This window comes from Bufo bufo, chromosome 4, assembly GCF_905171765.1.
Source record: "Bufo bufo chromosome 4, aBufBuf1.1, whole genome shotgun sequence".
In the NCBI taxonomy this organism is placed as follows: domain Eukaryota; kingdom Metazoa; phylum Chordata; class Amphibia; order Anura; family Bufonidae; genus Bufo; species Bufo bufo.
The window spans coordinates 133,332,442-133,354,625 of NC_053392.1; the positions used below are offsets into that span (position 1 = coordinate 133,332,442).

At 46.5% G+C, this 22,184-nt stretch overlaps 1 protein-coding gene across 1 annotated transcript in view; it reads left to right on the forward strand.

Annotated features, from left to right (window-relative positions):
• The window catches only part of SEPTIN2 (septin 2), a 49,617-nt gene extending 33,759 nt beyond the window's left edge, over window positions 1–15,858 (forward strand). Inside the window, exons 8-13 of the mRNA XM_040427933.1 lie at window positions 4,382–4,483; window positions 7,743–7,888; window positions 9,391–9,477; window positions 11,637–11,694; window positions 13,279–13,361; window positions 13,450–15,858. Coding sequence (XP_040283867.1) covers window positions 4,382–4,483; window positions 7,743–7,888; window positions 9,391–9,477; window positions 11,637–11,694; window positions 13,279–13,359 — 474 coding nt within the window. The 3' untranslated portion in view covers window positions 13,360–13,361; window positions 13,450–15,858. The remainder of the gene's footprint in view (window positions 1–4,381; window positions 4,484–7,742; window positions 7,889–9,390; window positions 9,478–11,636; window positions 11,695–13,278; window positions 13,362–13,449) is intronic.
• Window positions 15,859–22,184: the final 6,326 nt, after the last annotated feature.

Genomic DNA, 22,184 nt, shown 5'->3' on the forward strand with positions numbered 1-22,184 from the left:
AGCATTGCCCCCCCAGCCTATGCAGCCCAGTGACCGCTCTGATTCTGTGGAACCCGCTGGGTGTGTTCCCTAATCCGGGCGGTGGAGGACCTCACTAAAATATCCCAATCCACCCGATCACTCATGGGTCGCTTGGTTGATAAGTCCCCCCCAGAGCAGCCCTCACCTTCCTTGGGCGAGTCCCTCAGGAGCAGGTAGTCACAGAAGCGGACCAGAGCAGGGCGCAATTCCTCTTCTGATGTCTCTGCTTCTCCATACCCCCCCCCCCCCTCCTTCCCCTTTGAATCTCGCTCGGACATATCCTCCGTTCGTGGGGAAGCTCTGTCTGAAGGGGAGATTGGTGACTCGCTATCTGACATAGATTCGGAGCAATCTTCTACGATTGCTTCCATGGTGGATAGCCCAGTAACGGCAGTCCGGGACACCTTCCAGGTGCAAGACGACCCTCCCTCCACTAACCAGGGAGTGTCTTTCCTTCGTTCCAGACAAAATCCAAAGGAGTTTCCCTTACATGACGACTTTACTGTTGTCATTGCCAAGGCCTGGGACGACCCAGGTCGTCGCTTTGCTCCACCTAAGCGATTTGATTTACTATATCCCTTCACTGCGGAGTTGGTGGCAAAGTGGGCTTTCCCTCCCAGGTGGATCCTCCAGTGGCACGTCTGGCCAAAAATACCGCCATTCCGGTAGCCGACGGCTCCTCCCTCCAGGATCCAGTAGACCGTCGGATGGAGACGGTGACTAAGTCCCTGTTTGCCGCAAGTGGTAGTCACATCAGTAGCGCTTCTTCTGGTCCCAAGTTCCCAAGGAAGCAGAGAGGGCCTCCGCCTTGTTCCAGGCAATTCGCTCCCTGATAGCTCAAGGAGTGATCTCCCCGATACCTCGGACGGAACAATTTACAGGGTTTTATTCAAACCTGTTTGTAGTTTAGAAAAAGAGTTCCGTTTGGCCTATCTTGGACCTTAAATTGTTGAAGCGGTTCCTCCGAGTTCAACACTTCGGATGGAGTCCCTTCGCTCCGTCATTGCTTCACTGGTCCAGGGAGAATTCCTTTCCTCCTTAGACATTCAGGACGCGTACCTATGTCCCCATTGCTCAGGCGCACCAGCATTTCTCCCCTTCGCCTTAGGGTCCCATCACTTCCAGTTTGTCACACTCCCCTTTGGGCTGGCAACAGCACCGCGAGTCTTCACGAAGGTCCTCGCTCCCCTACTTAGTTCCAGGGGCATCACTCTGATTCCCTAACTGGACGACATTCTGATCAAGGCGGCAACCCTGGCCAAGAAAGAGGCCAGCCTTCGTATCACTATGGATACCCTCACTCAGTTCGGCTGGCTGGTGAATTTCCAGAAGTCCTCCCTGGCCCCGTTCTTAGGGATGACCCTGGACACGGAGGAGGTGTTGGTCCACCTCCCTGTAGACAAGCAGCTGGCACTCCAGCGGTCAGTTCGCCTGCTTCTCCATCGCAGGCGCCCATCTATCTGTTGCTGTATGCAAGTCTTAGGGGCTCTGGTCACTTCCTTCGAAGCGATTCCATTTGCACAATTCCACTCCCGCCCGCTCCAACGGGCGATTTTGATGCAGTGGGACAAATCTCCACTGTCCCTGGACCGTCACATGAGTCTGCCCACACAGGTGCGTCTAGCTCTCAGGTGGTGGCTCCAGATTCCGTCCTTGCATTCGGAAGTCCTTTCTCCCGATCTCGTGGCTCTCCCTTCTTTATTGGTCCCCTCTCCTGAAGGGCCGGCCAGTACGGATTCTATCCGACAATGCCACGGCGGTGGCTTGTATCAACCACCAGGGGTGTACCCGCAGCCCTGCGTTGATGAGGGAATCGGCAAAAATCCTGAGGTGGGCGGAGTTACATGTCCCAGCTCTTTCAGCTGTGTTTGTTCCGGGAGTGGAACTGAGCAGCAGATTTTCTCAGCCGGACGACTCTGGACCCCGGGGAATGGTCCCTGCACCCGGAAGTGTTAGAACAGATCTGTCTCCGGTGGGATCGTCCGGAGGTGGGTTTGATGGCGTCCAGGTTCAACCACAAACTTCCCACCTTATTTTCTTGCACAAGAGATCCCAAGGTGCGCGCCGCAGACGCTCTGGTAGCACCGTGGAACGAGTTCTCCCTAGTGTATGTGTTCCCGCCTCTTCCTCTCCTGCTGCATGTCCTGCGCAGGATCAAAACTGAGGGCGTTCAGGCGATCCTCATCACACCAGACTGGCCCCGCCGGGCGTGGTACTGCGACGTCGTCCTCCTCCTAGCAGATGTACTATGGCCCCTTCCTCTCGGGGCCGATCTGCTCTCTCAGGGACCTGCCTTCCATCAGCATTAAGATTTGTTTCGTTTGACGGCGTGGCTGTTGAAACCGCCATTTTAAAATGGCGAGGTTTCACTGATAGGGTTATTCACACCATGATCAGAGCCAAGAAGCCAGCCTCATCCAAAATCTACTACAGGACTTGGAAGTCCTATCTCAGCTTCTGTGAGAAACGTAATCTCCCTCCTCTACGCTTCTCTCTTTCCACGATTCTCTCCTTCCTACAATCCAGTCTGGAATTGGGACTAGCGCTTGGCTCCTTAAAGGCTCAGGTGTCGGCGCTGTCTATTTTGTTTCAGCGCCCTCTGGCCTCGAAAGGCCCGGTTAAAACCTTCCTCCGAGGGTGGAACAATATGAGCCACCCCTATCTGCCTCCCGTGCCTTCCTGGGATCTGAACCTTGTTCTAAGTTCACTCCAATCGGCTCCGTTTGAACCGCTTCGGACAGTGTCCCTGCGTCTTCTTTCCTGGAAGGAGGCATTCCTGGTAGCTATCACATCCATCAGGCGTGTCTCAGAGTTGGCAGCCCTTTTCTGTAGGGAACTCTTTTTAGTCTTTCATCAGGATAAGGCGGTGCTCCGGCCCATACCTTCTTTTCAACCGAAGGTAGTCTCGGCCTTCCACGTTAACGAGGACATTGTCCTCCCTTCCTTTTGCCCAGCTCCCTCGCATCCTAGGGAACATTCTCTTTACAAACTGGACGTAGTTCGTGCTCTGAGGATCTATCTGGCCGTCTCTAGCTCTTTCCTCCGCATGGATTCGTTATTCATGCTTCCTGACTGTCCTCGTAAGGGATGTGCCGCTTCTAAGGTGACGATTGCCAGGTGGATATGTTTGGCAATCATGGAGGCATACCGTTTTCGGGGGAGGACTCCGCCCCTGGAATCATGGCCCACTCAACCAGAGCAGTTGGCGCTTCCTGGGCTCGCTTCCATCATGCATCAGCTGTCCAGTTGTGTAAAGCGGCAACGTGGTCTTCCTTACACACGTTCACTAAATTCTATCAGGTGCACGCCCTGGCTGCCCTAGGCCGTAAAGTCTTACAGGCAGCAGTGTCCTGAACGTCCGCGAGGTCAGTTTTTTTTTTTTTTCCATGGGCGAGTATTGTTTGTTCCCTCCCCGTGGACTGCTCTGGGACGTTCAACGGTCCTGTGTCCCCCAATGATACGAGCGAGAAAAGGAGATTTTTGTGGACTCGCCTGTAAAATCTCTTTTTCGCTGAGTTCATTGGGGGGGACACAGCTCCCACCAATTGTTTTTTTCCATTGTTACCGCGCATTGCGGTGATTGGTTATTTGTTGGATTTCAGTTTTAGTTCATGCCTACTGATGTAGGTAAAGTGCTGACTGTGTTATCAGTTCTTTTCTGCTACTCCTACTGCTTGGGCACAAACTGATATACTCTCTCTCTCCTGACTGGGGAGGGTATAGCTGGCAGGGGAGGAGCTATCACTTTGTAGCCTAGTGTCTCCTCCTAGTGGCAGCAAGCAGCTATACCCACGGTCCTGTGTCCCCCAATGAACTTGGCGAGAGATTTTTACAGGTGAGTCCACAAAAATCTCCTCCTTTTCTTAATACTCTCTAAATGCTATTAAGAACAGCTCAGACAAGATGGCCGTCTCCATAATCATGTTCAGGAAATAGAATAAAAAATCTGAAATCGGAAAATAAAAACAGATTAGAAAAAATTATGTGTTACTACCTGGTTTTAACTGCCTGAAAAAAAAAATTGGCTGCACATTTCCTTTAAAGGGGTCGTCCGAGGCTCAAAATGCCCCCTCTCTGTTTGGCCCCTCACACTAATTCTGATTACCTGGCTCCCTGCGTCGGAGAGCGAGCAGCCAATGGCTTATTATGGAGAAAAAGTACATATAATTAATCTATCTGCAGATGTATAAGTGCACTGAGAGCGGGCCCAAGCTACTTTGTGCACAGTTTCTCCTCTTGTTTGCTTTGCCATCCCTCTCCCCCTCTTTCATTGACAGGGCCAGGTTCTTGCATAATCATCTCACCTCACCCTGCGGATACCATGTCTGTTCACAGTAAAAGTAGACTTGTCTTCTTTCAGGTTTTGGATGAGATTGAAGAACATGGAATAAAAATTTATCAGCTCCCAGATGCAGAATCAGATGAAGATGAAGATTTCAAGGAGCAGACAAGGCTTTTAAAGGTGTGTGTGTCTTCAATTTACTTGTATTTTATTTTAGATTTTTTTTAAACTTTATAATTAAAAGAAGTACCAGTGACTAGAAGCGGGGTTCTACCACATCTGCTGTCCTCGCTAGCATTAGTATCTATGTGACACCATCACGCCTACCTGTACTTGTAGAGGAGAGTCCGCGATGTTCATGTGTAGTGTTGAATACTTGATAGTTGTCCCGATCCTCCAGTCCGGTAGAAGCAGTCAGGCTGTGCAGTTGGTAAACGTACTGCCAGCCGGCAGCATGTTTCCTATTCAAAAAAGCTTGTAGTCCAAATCAGAGCTTACATCTATAGGAGCTGTTGTGGAGCAAAAATCTGACGCGTTTCTAAAGGATCGCCTTTCTTCCTAAGGGATAGAGTCCTTTTGCCTGTGCTTCTGCTTCTCATAAGCAGAAGCACAGGGAAAAGAACTATCCCTGAGGAAGAAAGACGATCCTTTCGAAACGTGTCAGATTTTTGGTCCACAACAGCTCCTGTAGCTGTAAGCTATATTACATAAGGAACATAAGGATAAGCACAGAGAAGAGGACTATCCCTGAGGAAGAAATGTGATCCCTTCGAAATGCATTGGCTTTTTGGTCCACAACAGCTCCTGTAACTGTAAGCTAGCGTGACGTCACCGGCGCTCTGATTTGGAGTGCAAGCTTTTTTGAATAGGAAACATGCTGCCGGCAGCAGCGCGTTTACCAACTACACAGCCTGACTGCTTCTGGAGGATCAGGACAACTATCAAGTATTCAACACTACACATGAACTTCGTGGACTCTCCTCTTCAAGTACAGGTAGGTGTGACAGTGTCACCTATAGATACTAATTCTAACTAAGGCCTCTTTCACACTTGCGTTGTCCGGATCCGGCGTGTACTCCACTTGCCGGAATTACACGCCGGATCCGGAAAAACGCAAGTGTACTGAAAGCATTTGAAGACGGAGCCGTCTTCAAAATGCGTTCAGTGTTACTATGGCAGCCAGGACGCTATTAAAGTCCTGGTTGCCATAGTAGGAGCGGGGGAGCGGTATACTTACAGTCCGTGCGGCTCCCGGGGCGCTCCAGAATGACGTCAGAGCGCCCCATGCGCATGGATGACGTGTCCATGTGATCACGTGATCCATGCGCGTGGGGCGCCCTGACGTCACTCTGGAGCGCCCTGGGAGCCGCACGGACGGTAAGTATGCTGCTCCCCCGCTCCCCGCTACACTTTACCATGGCTGCCAGGACTTTAGCGTCCCGGCAGCCATGGTAACCATTCAGAAAAAGCTAAACGTCGGGTCCGGCAATGCGCCGAAACGACGTTTAGCTTAAGGCCGGATCCGGATCAATGCCTTTCAATGGGCATTAATTCCGGATCCGGCCTTGCGGCAAGTCTTCAGGATTTTTGGCCGGAGCAAAAAGCGCAGCATGCTGCGGTATTTTCTCCGGCCAAAAAAACGTTCCGTTCTGGAACTGAAGACATCCTGATGCATCCTGAACGGATTTCTCTCCATTCAGAATGCATTAGGATAAAACTGATCAGGATTCTTCCGGCATAGAGCCCCGACGATGGAACTCTATGCCGGAAGAAAAGAACGCAAGTGTGAAAGAGCCCTTAGAGGACAGCAGATGTGGTAGAACCCCGCTTCTAGTCACTGGTACTTAGGTGCAATCCGAGAGTAAGCTTCTTTTACTTCAATTTGTCATTGCGGCACTGTCCTTCCTTGCAGCATACTCTCAACATTTTTAAGTAAGAGCGCCAGTAAACTTGTTTTATTTCTATTTAAACTTATAATTGCTTAGATTAATATCTAAGCCCATGGAGTCAATCACACTTTGACTGCCAGAGGCTGTGCTTAAAGGGGTTGTCTGGTATCGGGAAGAAACCGGACAGCCCTCCTGATGAAGCTGCAATGAAGAATCGGTAAGTACTTACCAGCAAGATGCTGCGCTGCCACTCTGGCTGCAGCAGTCACATGTTGTCGCAATGACGTCTGGGTTAATAGAGCCCAGCCAGGAGAACAAGGGCAACCTCTTTAATGGCATGACACTAAGAAGCACTGTACAGACTTATTGCAGAGTATGATACAAGTCATAGCATGTTCACGTCCCCTAATGGAATTGAAAAAAGGGGAAAGTTTAGTACAATTTGTAAAAAAAAAAACATTTAGAATCATCTCTCCCACCAAATATTAAAAGTTTAAATCCACCTTTTTACCATTTATCTGGAGCTGTATAAATAAAGATACTTATGGAAAGACCATATACAGTACTGTATGCAAACCTTTATGTTGGCTTATACATTCCAGTAGTTTGTTTTTTTCCCCTCCTGTTGGGTTCAATGCTCTACAAATAGCGCACACTGATGGTGAGCGTGCAACGATCTGGAAATTTGGAAAAAACTGCACAATATGTGTTTGGGAAGCTGTTTATCCCCACATTAAAAAACGCCACTTGTGTTTTCCCTATGCAAGGGACCTGAGATAACTGGGCCCTGGGGATTGTACGTTTGTCATTTGAAATAAAAATCAAGTTTATTTTCTGTTCCTTTTAAAATTCCTGAAATATTTTATATCCTAGACTTGCATACACTTGGATAACAAGCTTTATGTTCCTTATGTTGGTCATAGATTTGAAATCACTTTTGACTAAAACAAAAGAATCTAAGCAAATTACCAGTAACAAACAGAAAAAACTGTCCTGCTGGTGGTAGTTGGCAATAACCTAAAATTTATCTTTTTTTTTTTTAATTACTATCTATTGTTACAAATGTATATTACAAAAAGGCATTCCTAGTTAGTTGGGGCCCTATTACACTGCATGATTTTCGGGCCAATTATCAGGAACGAGCGTTCATAGGAATTCTGGTTCCCTAGTTAGCCAATATAACCTAGCAGACAATGAACAAGCAAACTCTGGTTTGTTTGCTGATGGACCTCTTTCATCAGGATGAAATATCCCCGATTTCAGCAGCACATCTCCCTGTATGATCAACAGAACTGAATGATAGAGGAGTGACTGGTAGCCATTGCTCCTCTCACATTTAGTTTGCATTGCACTGATGGATGTGTTCAGCACTTGCACTGTGCGGACATCATAAGCTAGCTTTGTGGTTGTAGGTACATCTCTGATCACATGTCAACATTCATGTTTGATGGCCAGCTTTCTTGTCCATGGACTGTTAGTGGCTACCTGTGCTGTGAAAATATAGGCAATAAAATTTGGTGAAATATATCATCTTTTCTTTCTTTTTGTAGGCCAGTATCCCCTTCTCTGTTGTCGGTTCCAATCAGCTCATTGAAGCCAAAGGTAAAAAGGTTAGAGGTCGCCTGTATCCCTGGGGAGTGGTCGAAGTGGAGAACCCAGAACATAATGACTTCCTGAAACTGAGGACAATGCTAATGTAAGTGTGGCAGAGAATTTTCACACTTATTACGTCAGAGTTTTCGGCAACCAAAAGCACAGATTTGTGAGTGGTTACATCAAGTGTTTGTGAGAATCCTTGGGTGCAAGTCTGGCCATACACATTACATAGCTGTTGGCTGAAGGCTCATTAAGTCGACAGCCATCTCTCCTGACCCCTCTGAGCATGCATCCTGAAAGGGGAGAGGGGACATTCTTATGTGCACTGCTGTACAAGTTCTTTCCCTTCCAATTACTGAAAGTCTTTAATCAGTAAGCACCAAGATTGTGGAAAATCTTCTGGATGACCTGGTGCATTGATTTCAATAGGAGACCTTTAACGAGGACCTTTCACCAGGATTATGTATGTATGATGTATTGAAATATTTATATTACCTTACAGTGCAGCCCCTAGTGATGTCTTTACGCTTTTTTTTTTCTTTCAAAGGCCCCCCCCCCTTTCGTCCGCTGTGGTCCCAGTTTGTTTTGGCGCCTCATATGCTAATGATGCCAATCGGTTCAACTAGGCGGGGACTTGAATTTGTCCTGGGCACGGTTATCTTCTCCCTGGCTGCGAGCGTATCCAATTAGAGCGCCCTGTTCTTAGCCAGGGAGAAGGAGCTCAAGTTCTCGCGGGAGAAAGAGCTGCGATTCTCGCGAGAACTTGAGCTCCTTCTCCCTGGCTAAGAGCGGGGCGCTCTGATTGGATGTGCTCACGGCCAGGGAAAAGATGACCACGCCCAGGACAAATTCAAGTCCCCGCCTAGTTGAACCGAATCGCCTCATTAGCATAACGGGGACCACAGCGGACGAAAGAGGGGGTCCTTTGAAAAAAAAACAAAAAAACGGAAAGGCATCACTGGGGGCCGCACTGTAAGGTAAAATTACTATTTCAATACATGTCTTCTTGTGAATGGTCCTCTTTAAGGCCCCTTGCAGACGAGCGTGTCCGGATGCGTTCGGTGAGAACTGTGCGATTTTTATCGCGCGGGTGGAATGTGATTTACTGTGTTTAGCACGCACGTGATAAAAAGCTGAATGTTTACAAACAGCATCTCTTAGCAAACACATGTGAAAATCACATCCGCACTTGCTTGCAGATGTGATGCGATTTTCACGCAGCACCATTCACTTCTATGGGGCCAGCATTGCGTGGAAATTGCAGAATATAGAACATGCTGCGATTTTCACGCAGTGCAATGCGTGATGCGTGAAAACCACTGCTCATGTACACAGACCCATTTAAATGAATGGGTCCGGATTCCGTGTGGGAGCAATGCGTTCGCATCACGCATTGCACCCACGCGGAATTCTCGCTTATCTGCAAGGGGGCCTAAGGAGAAATTTATGAAAGACCTGCTTTGATGTACATGAATATCTGGAAATTCTTGCTACTATGCTGAGATTTGGCTGCTTGACGTTTTTAAAGAATATTATAAAGGGGATATCATTACTATGTGTATCTTCTTGGTTATTCTGATGCGTAGTCTCCTGCCTCCACAGCACCCACATGCAGGACCTGCAAGAAGTGACTCAGGATCTGCATTATGAGAACTTCCGCTCAGAGAGGCTCAAAAGAGGTGGTGCCAGGTACAACCCTATCATTTTCTGTTAACTGAGTGATGCATTGTGGGAACTGAAGTGACAGACACACAGTTATCGGATTTTTTGGACTATAAGATGCACCCCAGGTTTAGACTACAGAAAAAAATAAAATGTCTACCTTTTTAAACCTTTCCCTGGATCAAGGTCAGTAACTTTGGGGTCTAGTGTACAGGGGTTTAATAGTTTTGGTCAGCTCCTGTGTCCTCTGCTGACCATTGTAACAGCAATGGTGTGTGTGGTCACCTTACTAAATGTACCTATGCTAGTACGTTGCTCTGTAGTGTCCCGCCATGTTTGTTCTGCTAGGTATTTAGGAATTATATATTTTTTGTACTCTCCATGATCATGACATTATAAAAATACATGTACAGCTCTGCTGCATACACACACAGACAACAGCTGTGTAGTACGCATATTATACACACACCCCTTTAATAAAAAGGTGGACTCCATTCTAGTGTCAATCTTAATTAAAGGGAATCTGTCACCTATTTTGACCATATAAAACCGTTAACATAGCAATGTGCAATAATGTACCTTCATTCCTGCATGGGTCCTCTTTCTTTTATTCAACTTTTCATTTAGATGAAAAAGCGATTTTTCTGATATGCGAATTAAGTCTCATGGTGCCCAGAGGGGCGTTATTACTCTGCTCTAGTGCCCAGTAACGCCCCTCTTTAGTGCCCAGCCCGCCTTTCTTCGAAGCCCAGCACACCTCCTAAGAAATAAATGTCCTCCCACATACTTGCCGAACGGCGCCGCCCCCTCCCCACTACGTCATTTTATTCACTGCACCGTCTATGCTTCCTCCTCTCTTGGCCTACGGCGCCGCCCCCTCCACTACATCATTTAATTTATTCCCTGCACCGTCTATGCTTCCTCCTCTCTTGGCCTCCGAAATCCCGCGCAGGCGTAGTATCGCTGAGTGCCTGTACGATACTCCTGCTCTAGAGGGCAACAGCGCTCTGATTACGTCACTGGGCTCGGCGCATGCCCAGTGACACTATTGAGGCTGTTGCCCTCTGGAGCAGGAGTATCGTACAGGCACTCAGCGATACTGCGCCTGCGCGGGATTTCGGAGGCCAAGAGAGGAGGAAGCATAGACGGTGCAGTGAATAAATTAAATGACGTAGTGGAGGAGGGGGCGGCGCCGCTCGGCAAGTATGTGGGAGTACATTTATTTCTTAGGAGGCGTGCTGGGCTTGGAAGAAAGATGGGCTGGGCACTGCAGGGGGGCGTTACTGGGCACTAGAGCAAAGTAATAACGCCCCCCTGGGCACCTTGAGAATTTGCATATCAGAAAAATTGCTTTTTCATCTGAATGAAAAGTTGAATAAAAGAACGAGGACATGCAGGAATGAAGGTACTTTATTGCACATTGCTATGTTAACAGTTTTATATGGTCAAAATAGGTGACAGATTCCTTTTTAAAAAAAAAAACCTCACATTTCTCCTCTTCCTGTTCGGGCCTATCCCACTGGTGACCTCATCAGAGGTCCCTTAGCTGCACTTACTTGGAGTTTTCATCTCCTTACATGCAGCTTAGGACCTTCCTCTCCATGTGCTGAACGAATTGCTCAGCCGCCTCTCCTGCCTGTACTGATCATACAGATGGGTGAGGGGCATGGAGAGGGAAGTGTGCGGACGTATCTCTCATTGATCCAGCAGAGCACTGTATGAGTGGTCTGCTGGATCAATAAGAAAGCAGTCGGGGAGCCCTGGAACCGCAGGACCACCCTGATGACACACTATAAGATGCAAGATTTTTATTTTTATTTTTCTACTAAAAAAAGTATGTCTTATAGTCCAGCAAATATGGTATGTACTTTCTTTGGATCTGTGTGGTTAGGATCCTGCATACCCAAGCACCATTACATACTGCCTTAAGAATTCGTCTGGGGCTACACAACGACCTCAAGGGGTACAGCTACACGGTGATGTTTTACGTAATCCATTTCAGTGGTGTCGCAATGCGGCCTACTGCGACATGGTGGTGGGTAACTCTAGGAGAGTCTAGTGTATGACTGTGACTGCATTTAACTAGTGGTATCGGTTATTGGTTGAATGAATGGTCTGTGTGGTACATGTGAATGCTCTGACTTACAGCAGATGTGGTACTTAGAGTGTTTGTCATTCAATTGCAGCAAAGTTGAGAATGTGGAAGTATCAAAGGATCAGATACTGCTGGAGAAGGAAGCTGAGGTAAGTGACATACAGAGGTGACCTTAGCCACGTCCCCTGTAGACATAAGACTAAAGGCAATCCGTTACCAGTTTTATACTGCCCTATCTGAGAGCCCCTAATCAAAGTGCTGAACTTACCCAGTCATTTGCCTAAATGATCCTGAGTGCTGGGTCTTCTCCTTGCACTGCATGAGCCCTTCAGGCTCCCCCTGCCTCCCAGAAGAGAGCCCTAAGCTCATGTATAGAGGACTGAGTGCGGCATATTGAATGGACTTCAATGCTCGACTCTTCCCTGACATCAGATTTGATGGGATAACCGGATCAGGCAGTTGGATTTCAAAATACCCAATCGTTTTGTGCTTAGGGAAGATAAGCTGCCACCTGACATAGTGGTTGGCTAGACGAGCATCCAGCCTACCTTTTATTTTTTTTATATAAATCTTTAGACAGTTCATTACAAACATCAGCATTAATTATTTTTACATTATAACAATCTTTTATTATACAATTTCTTACACCGTACAAAACATTATACCATATTTAAGTTTAAAGAGGACCTTTCACCAATCCTGACATTGTGAACTAAGTATCATGACATATACAGCGGCGCCCAGGGATCTCACTGCACTTAATATTATCCCTGGGCGCCGCTCCGTTCTCCCGTTATGCCCTCCGGTATGTTCGGGGACTTGGTTATAGTAGGCGGAGTCTGCCCTTGTTCTGCGGGCGTCTCCTTCTCCTAGGCTGTAGTGCTGGCCAATCGCAGTGCAGAGCTCACAGCCTGGGAGAAAAAAACCTCCCAGGCTGTGAGCTCTGCACTGCGATTGGCCAGCACTACAGCCTAGGAGAAGGAGACGCCCGCAGAACAAGGGCAGACACCGCCTACTATAACCAAGTCCCCGAACATACCGGAGGGCATAACGGGAGAACGGAGCGGCGCCCAGGGATAATATTAAGTGCAGTGAGATCCCTGGGCGCCGCTGTATATGTCATGATACTTAGTTCACAATGTCAGGATCGGTGAAAGGTCCTCTTTAAAACAGATGAATGTTTACCCCCCCCCCAATTTTCCTTATTTGCTGCAACGAAAAGAAAGAGAAAGGAAAAAGCCTACATTTATCTAAATAGTTTGGGCCCACTTTGCTTCTGCTATCACATGCTAGTCCTTGAACATTAAGGGTAAATGCACACGTTCAGGATTTATGTGCGAACAATCCGCACTGAAATCTTCAGTTGTTCATAGGGAAATCTGCGTGGTCAATCCGCATCAACTGATCCGGATTTTACTGTCCCCATTGAAGTGAATGGAGAAAATCCAGACAGGAAAAATAAAATAAATGGACATGCTGTGGATTTTAAAATCTGCATGGAAAAAAATCTGCATCATGTGCATGAGAATTTCAAATTCTCATAGAATACAATGTACATGACCTACGGTGTGGATTTTCTGCATGCAAATTAGCGCAGAAAATCCGAACGCAATCCCGATCGTGTGCATTTAGCCTAAAGCATTACACCGTCATAGTTTGCAAATTGTTTTTAGCCAAGTTGGTTAAACGATAGTTGCTAAGGAGGGATCCGTTACCTGTTACTTTTATCACAGCTTCGACGCATGCAGGAAATGATTGTAAGGATGCAGGCCCAAATGCAGATCCAGAGACAAGGAGGAGAAGAACATGTGTAATGGTAAAGTGCCGTCGCTCTTGGTGTTACAGCTGTTGTCACTTCATAACCTCAGTGCATGATGTGACTGTTTTTAATTTTCCCTTCCCAGGACTACAGCCAAAGGACACGGCAAGAGGAGCGCCCTCCGCGGGGATTTACTGGTGTCCATTGTACAGTACACATACTGACGAGTGTTACACACAATCTCCCCCCCCCCCCCCCCCCCCAGTTTTTATACTTTTCAAGAATTATCATGTTAGTTTTGTGACAATAGAATAGAAACAATTTATAATCTCTATGTAAGAGCCTTGTTACGAGCCGCAACAAAACCGTTTGGATACTGTTACATTATATAATCGTTTCCTTTGATATATTAGAGCATCGATCTTATCCCTCTATACAGTATGTGGCAGCAGTGTATGGATGTACGCTCGTCACTTGCGTCCCCTCTCCTGTGTCTCTGTTATCTATCTGTATTACACCACTCGCGTTAAGAACTAGACAGGCTTTGGGAACATGGCATTAACATTTTAAGAAATTCAGTGCTCAGACAGCTGGGCAATTGTAGCTACATTCTAGTAGTGCCATTTTGGAAATCTGAGGAATGTGTTCAGATTTACTTGAATGGGTTGGCCCATCTAGGACATTGACGGCATATCACTAGGATATGGCATCAGTGTCCGATAGGTGTGGATCACACCCAAAGTGAACAGAGAACATGCACAGCCACCCTCCGTTCACCGCTATGGGAGTTCCGAAAATATTTCTGCCAGTCCCATAATGGCGAATGTAGAGGCGATCGCGTTTGCACTGTGCGCTCTCCATTCACCACTATCGGACTTCTAAAAACAGCTAGGCATGCTTGCTCAGCTATTTTCGCAACTTCCATAGCAATATGCATGGCTTGCTCTCCTCCACTGTTTGGGCGCCATTCTGGAGATAGGTGCGGATTCCGCCTCTGGGGACCCACTCCTATCTGACATGAACAACGCCATCCATGTCCTAGGCGGGCAAACTCCTTTAAGATCTTGCTTCAAATAAAAGGAAAATACCACTATGAATATCTTAGATATAACCCAGAAATGTGAAACAGTATTGCAGGGCCAGATCATATACCGGTCATCTGCCACCTTTGGCTACACAGTCGGGGGACGCTGGGAGGTGGTTGCAGACCGCTGCCTTATACTGTCAAGTCTATGAACAATGACTGAATATTAAATTCAGCTGGCCCTATGCATAGGACTGTTAAATAGCCAAAACTTTTTTTTTCCCCCCTACTCTTTTCCTCCCAAGAGCCGACAAGAAAATATCTAAAAGTGAATCCAGACCTAAGATATAAAGGAGCAGTTAAGGTGCCCATACACCTATACTAGTGCTGTTCTTCATGACTCCCCCATACATATTCACTTTTGGCTCGGCTGAGCGTATGTGTTCTCAATGGGGAGATGGGAATAAGCCACTGTCAGACACTGTTAAAATCCAGAATGCGCAATTCCTCTTTTCCCATCTATCCGCTGGGGAAAGTTGGCACTCCTCCCGCATCACTTTCGTAGGGAATGCAGTAGCATCAGACTGAGAACATCCAGTCTGTTAAAGTGAAGGGTATCGGGCGAGCCCTATCATATATCATTATACTGTTGATGTATCCTGCTGAAAATGGACTGACCAGCATCATGTTTTCCATTGTTAAAATTCTCAATACTTGACATTTCATGAACGATCTGTGTTTTTGTTATTGTAAGAATAAAATGATTGGAATTTGCCATGAGTTGGGTCACTCCGTTACCTAATTAAACTGAAACCTATAAATGTCTGTCCCCAGCGACCTCCCTATCCAGCCGTCTGCACAGACACACAGCTGTGGTTCTCCTGATTTAAAACACTGACTTTCATTTGACGATCTGAAGCTCCGCTCCCAAGTTTTGAAACTTTTTCTCAATATGCAAATTAGACCTTTGGTGCAATGAAGGTGTCACCATTGCTCCTGTTGTGCCCAAGCTCTACTCCTTTCTGTCGCCATCCCCCTCCTTCACTGCTTTGCCACCGCCTGGCCCTTTCAATCAAAACAGCCAGGGAGGGGCTGGCCACAGAAAGGAGGGAAGCTCGGGTGCAACATGAGCAATGGTGACACCCTCATTGCACCAAAGGCATATTCATTTGCAGATTAAGAAAAAGTATCCTAACTCAGGAACGGAGTCTTGGATCAACAAAAGAAAAACAGCATTGTAATCGGGTGAACCACAGCTGTGTGTCTATGCAGATCGTTTGATAGGAGGTCGCTGCTGACAGATACCATTCTAACACCTGGCAGCAGCTTTCTCCTCTCCCCATTGAAAACATGTGCACACTGGACCAAGCAGGTTTGGGGGGGGGGGGGGATTCTGGAAAGATAGCTGAATGGCTGACAGCTATTGTAGGTGTAAGGGCTAGGGATGAGCGAACCCGACATGTTTGGGTTCTGGCGAAATTCCGTTATGGATTCTGTTATCACGGAATATAATGGAATGAAAAATGGAAGCCTTTAAAGGGAACCTGTCACCAAAAAATCGCTTATTAAGCTGTTCAGAGTACCTTATAGTGCTACATAGTAGTGTCCTATTGCACTTTTTCTTCGTTTTCCAGCATTTAGCCTCATTGAGAAATCAATGTTTTATTCAGCTGCTGCCCCGTGCTTCAAGTTAGGCTTGAAGTCAAGGGGGCAGCGGCCTAGTCGTCTCCAATCCTGCTCTCCTGCCTCCCGCCGCCTTGATTGACACGCCGCATCTCCGTGCCGGGACCGCGATCTCAGCCTGCATGCGCAGTAAAGGGCTGCTGTAGCGCGATCCCGGCTCAGGCTCGTACACTCAGCCGGCTTCAGTCTTGCTACAGAGCATGTGTACGAGCCTGAGCCGGGATCGCGCTACAGCAGCCCTTTACTGCGCATGCAGGCTGAGATCGCGGTCCCGGCACTGAGATGGGGCGTGTCAATCAAGGCGGCGGGAGGCGGGGAGAGCAGGATTGGAGACGACTAGGCCGCTGCCCCCTTGACTTCAAGCCTAACTTGAAGCACGGGGCAGCAGCTGAATAAAACATTGATTTCTCAATGAGGCTAATTGCTGGAAAACGAAGAAAAAGTGCAATAGGACACTACTATGTAGCACTATAAGGTACTCTGAACAGCTTAATAAGCGATTTTTTTTTGGTGACCGGTTCCCTTTAAGAGGCATTCCGTCAGAATAGAAGTCTATGGACAGCACAATGGATCCGTCTGGTTTCCGTTATGCAGGACTGAAAACAAAGGCTTCTGTTTTGCATTCAGTCATAGAATTCCATTATATTCCATGATAACGGAATTCCACCCGAACCTGAAAACGTCTGGTTCACTCATTCCTTAGTATAGGCCCCTTAAAGGGAACCTGTCACCGGGATTTTGTGTATAGAGCTGAGGACATGGGTTGCTAGATGGCCGCTAGCACATCCACAATACCCAGTCCCCATAGCTCTGTGTGCTTTTATTGTGTAATAAAACCGATTTAATACATATGCAAATTAACCTGAGATGAGTCCTGTACGTGAGATGAGTCAGGGACAGGACTCATCTCAGGGTAATTTGCATATGTATCAAATCGTTTTTTTTACACAATAAAAGCACACAGAGCTATGGGGACTGGGTATTGGGGATGTGCTAGCGGCCATCTAGCAACCCATGTCTTCAGCTCTATACACAAAATCCCGGTGACAGGTTCCCTTTAACAGATGAAACGGGTAAAAACTGCAGCACAGTAGCAGATGAAGTGAGAGGATTCCTGTATAATCTGTCGTCATTTATCCATCCAGAAAGTCTATGTTGGGAGGATATTTCCATCTCAATGCACTTTGTAGTTACTTTTGTACAACTTCTTTCCACTGCTACTGGTGTGCCCCCCTCCCCCCACATGCTTCCCTATAGAATAGCTGGGAGATCCTGGTACAGATAAAGCAAAACTTTCTTTGTGTAATACATTAGATCACTGGAAGCTAGGGTGATACTACTGGTCTTCAATAAGAAGGTATGTGAGAAAATTCACACCCTGTGATACCTGAAATGACATTTCACGCCCTGTAGGGAGCGAGTTCTCGTTCTCTGTAATCATGTTGGCTACAGTAGCATTCTCTGAGATCACCATCTGAAAGTCTGGTGTGTGCTGGGAAAGATGGTCTTCACCGAGGGCACGGAGTTCTGATAAACTTGTGACATTTTTTATATCTCTGCATTAGTATCTTTCATTTTCTCCTACTTTAACATCATTTGGCAATCACTTGACACTGCTGCAGCCAATCACAGGCCGCAGTGAAGACCTGCTCGTCTTGCATCATGTCAATTGGTCACATGATGCATGACAAAGGGGGGACGGACAGATCACCACTGCAGCCAGCGATTGATGCCCCCCCCCCTCCACAAAGACTCAGCATGTTGCAGCTTCTGCAGTTTTTTTAGGCATTATTTCATTCCCTTCCCCATAGAAGGAACAAAACGCCAACCATGCATTTGCTTTGCAAAAGATGCCACAAAAACACTGCATGGCCAAAAAGTGTTTTCTATGGTGTTTATTTAATAGTGGAAAAAAAACACCAGACCAATTTCTTGTGGGTAGGTCTTTAGTTGAACAACCATTAACCAATTGGAAGGTGAGCAATCGTTACACCTACAAATATGAAGTACTTTAGTGGTGGCGTGGCCATTGGTGCTGTGGGTGGGCAGAACTTGGCCATGAGTTTTCAGCCGCACTATGTGGTTCTAGCCTTAGAATCCCTACACACATGAATATACACTGCAATATTTTTTCCCCACAAAAAGTCATAGAAACAGCTTTTTTTTTTTCCTTCCCAGACCACATCCTGGTTTTATCACTTTATTTTTTTTCTAATTGACTGTGAATAACATTTTTTATTGTGTTTTTATTCCCTATAGAGAAGCAGAAAAAAACGGCCAAAAGCTTCAGCATGCTGAATTTCTCAAAAACTGTCAGACTCAAACAACTTCAGCTATTTATCAAAAATGCCAATAGCAAAAAAATAAATAAAAATTGTACACTTTTTCTGTAGAGAACTTCCTTGGTTGTATCACAATCAGTTTTTTTTCTAAAATATTGTTTATCATTATATAATTGAAATTGTTGCAGTTTGGGGGGGAAAAAAAACTAGATGCTGTTGGGTTGTTCACATTCAGGGGGCCTCTCTTTCAGACCCCCCCCAATATCAACAGACCTGCAGAGCAAAGCATAATTACCTGCTTTCTACCAATGGCTTCCAGTTCCTTCGGCTATACTGCTGCCACGCTCCGGCCTCTGCATGTCAGCATCCTGCTTGACACAGGCCACGTGGTTGCTGCAGCCAATGTCTGGCCACAGCAGTGACCTGTTCCCCACGGTCACACGACTTAGGCAGGATGTGTCACTGCTGCAGCTAGTCATTGGCTGCAGCAGCCATGTGACCTCCGTCAAACGGGAAGTTTACCAGCGGGGATCAAAGTGGGCAGTAGGGGACTAAATCAGCCAGCGGCAGGGAGCAGGTAAGAATGCTTCCTTCTGCAGGTCTGGCGACATAAGAGGCCTTTGATCCCAATCAGCCTGTCCAAATCTGAACATTTAAATGGGAGTCTCAGTAGTTGGGCCCCTACCAATCACACAAGGGCCCTTTGCGTTTATTCTTACACACTGCCACGATTGTGTAAGTTCTGGGTTGGTCATCAGCGCTTTTCAATTTAATAGACCCAGCAGATGGGTTAACGTACAGTGTCAATAATGCAGGTAAAAATGCACAAGTTCATGTATTTGATGCAGATTTTGCTGCATTTCTGCAGCAAAATCTGAATGTTGCATGTGGATTTAGTAGCGATTTGTCCCAGATATCTCTGTTTGCATTGCAAAAAGTTCAATTTGCATTGAAAATCTATATCCATAGAAATGCACACCACAGGGCGGTATATGTGGATGAGACTCTAAATCATGTATATGAGATTTAAATGTAATCTACTTGGCAGATGAATACAGTACACGCTGACTTATCATAAAAAAAATCTGCATATAATACACACCGTGTGCGGGCACCTTCACAGGTAGAAGAATGCCACCTGTGCGCTTGGCCTTGGAGCGAGTGCAGTCATTTCACAAAGTTTGATGAAAAATCTGCGGCCCCTGTGAGTTTGTCCGTCCATTTTGTACCTAAAACACGATCCCATCCTATTAGGGCTCATGCACACGAATTTTGCGACCCGTATGCAGAACCATTAATTTCAAAAGTTACTCCTTGAGCATTCCATTTCCGTATGTCCATTCTGCAAAAAAATTTAACCTGTCCTATTATTGGACAAGGAAAGGACTGTTGTATTAAGGGCCAGCTGTTCTGTTCCGCAAAATACGGAATGCATGTGGACGTCGTCTGTATTTTTTGCGGATAAGTGTTTTGTGGACCGCAAAATACATACGGTTGTGTACATGAGCCCTAATACTGAGGAAAGGAAAATGTTTTGGTTACCGAAAAGAATGTGATCCTCAGGCAATACTATTTTCCTAATCTTATAATTTCCTCTGCTTATACCTAATAAGGCCGAATGCACACGGCTGGGAGCGGTCCGTGGTATCCCGGCCTGGCATCCTGCTGAGAGCAGGAGCGCTGCACAGCGTCATAGCAACCAATGATGCCGTGCCCTCTCAGCAGGATGCCAGGCTGGGATACCACGGACCGCTCACGTCTGTGTTCCACGGCCGTGTGCATTCGGCTTTTAAGCTATATTACTGTGTAGACCACTGCCTTATGTTACATAATCCTCATGGGATTCACTACTCCTGTGTTTTTTTTTTTTTTTCTTTATATATTTTCTGTAATGTAATCTTTGACCCCTCCACTCCATTGTAGTTAGACATGTCAGCATTTGGTTATTACTTTTTTTTTGTACTCTGACATTTTTTCATGGAATAAATGGTTTTTAATAAATATATTTGGCATCACGTTTTGCTGTATAATTTGTGTCCATGATAATTGTCATTACTCTAGTTTGTTGGTGTCATTTATTTTTGAAGCTTGGGCTTAATGACCAAGTATCCTGCAACTTCTAGCATGACATTCCACCAGCCAAGCTCTGCAATGGAAGAATTTACTCAGGAGTCTCACTCAATAAATGGCTTTGGCCATGGTTTCCAAAAACGGTGGCAAAACCAAAGATTTGACCTGTAAGTACACCATTGACATGCAACACATTATTTTTTATTTATTTTTTTATCCCTACTCCTCTGCTCCCCACTTCTCTGTTGTGGCTCCCTCCCCTCTCTTCACTGGTCTTTTGGTGCCTATCTATCATACAGCAGTGATGTGTCCCCAAGCATGTCACTGCTGAAGCCAGCCATTGGCTGCAGCAGCACATCTGACCCTGATGGAAAGAAAAGGGGGGGGGGGGGGGGGGAGAAGGAGAGAGAAAAAAGACAACCCCTTTAAGGTGACCATACACCTGTAACTTATATCACTAAAGAAGATTTTGGTGGGACAGTCCAATCATTTAATGGGGGTCATTTACTAAAGATCAGCGTGTCCCACACCGGTCTTAGTTAAAACCCCACTGGAGGAAGATCTGACCAATTTATTAATAGGCACATGTCTCAATAAATTTCTCACATTGTCTGCGATTTTTTCCTGATGTGAAAAACTATGCTCATGTACACAGGCCCTAAGGGCTTGTTCATGCAAACGTATGGGTTCCGTCCCCTGCATTGGGGCCGCAATTTGCGGTCCGCAATGCACGGAGAACGTTCGTGAGGCCTCCGGGATGGATCCAGACCCATTCAACTTGAATGGGTCCGCATCCCTCCGTTCCGCAAAAAGATAGGACATGTTCTATCTTTGTGCGGAACGGAACCCCACAGAAGCACCCCATAGTGCCGCCGTGGGTTTCCGTTTCTTACCGCTCCACATCTCTGGATTTGCAGACCCATTCAAGTGAATAGGTCTGCATCCATGATGAGGCATGCACACGTGTCCGTTTATTGCGGATCTGCATATGCGGTCTGCAATATGTTAACGGAACCCATACGTTCGTGTGAACAAGCCCTAAGGCCCCCCCTATACACTATCGTTGGCCAAGCCTCCCATTTTTGGTGGGACTGGCTGACATTCTATGTACTCCTGATTCTTCCTCGTCATGATATTGAGGGAGAGAATGATGGGGCGTAATGAATTGAATGTCCAATGCTTGTGAGTGAGAGACGTCTGGAAGCGGCATTCTCCCCACCGAAAACACATGGACCTTGTACATGTATGCAGCAGGCAGGAGACATAGGTTGACTGGCGGCTACTGAACTTGTATTGACAACTTTCTCCCTATTCAGAACACATGAAGATTTGGCCAAAATCGTGTTAACAATTACAACAGTGGTTATAGACAAACGTGGTTTCTGGATTGGGTGTAGCCCCTTTACACCCACCACTATCTTGTACGAATTTAGTACCCTATGTTGTAAAGCAGGGGGTAGGCAACCTCTGCCTCTCCAGCTGTTGTGAAACTACAACTCCCAGCATGCATACTTGTTCTGCTCTTCTTAGAACTCTCATTGAAATGAATTAGCATGCTGGGAATTGTAGTTTTACAACAGCTGGAGTGCCAAAGGTTGCTGATCCCTGTTCTAAACAAACTCGCTGAAATGTAGCTCGTTTCTTACTAACATCTTTAACATTTACCCTTACGTTTAGCTCTTTGTGATTAACTTTTACCCTCAACAAGTATGGCTGCCAGCGCCCTCCTGCTGTTTACTGTCGTATCACTAGGCGACGTGCTCGCCTAACCAATCACAGCTCGGCTACGGATCCTTACAGCGTATTCGGCCGATAGAAACA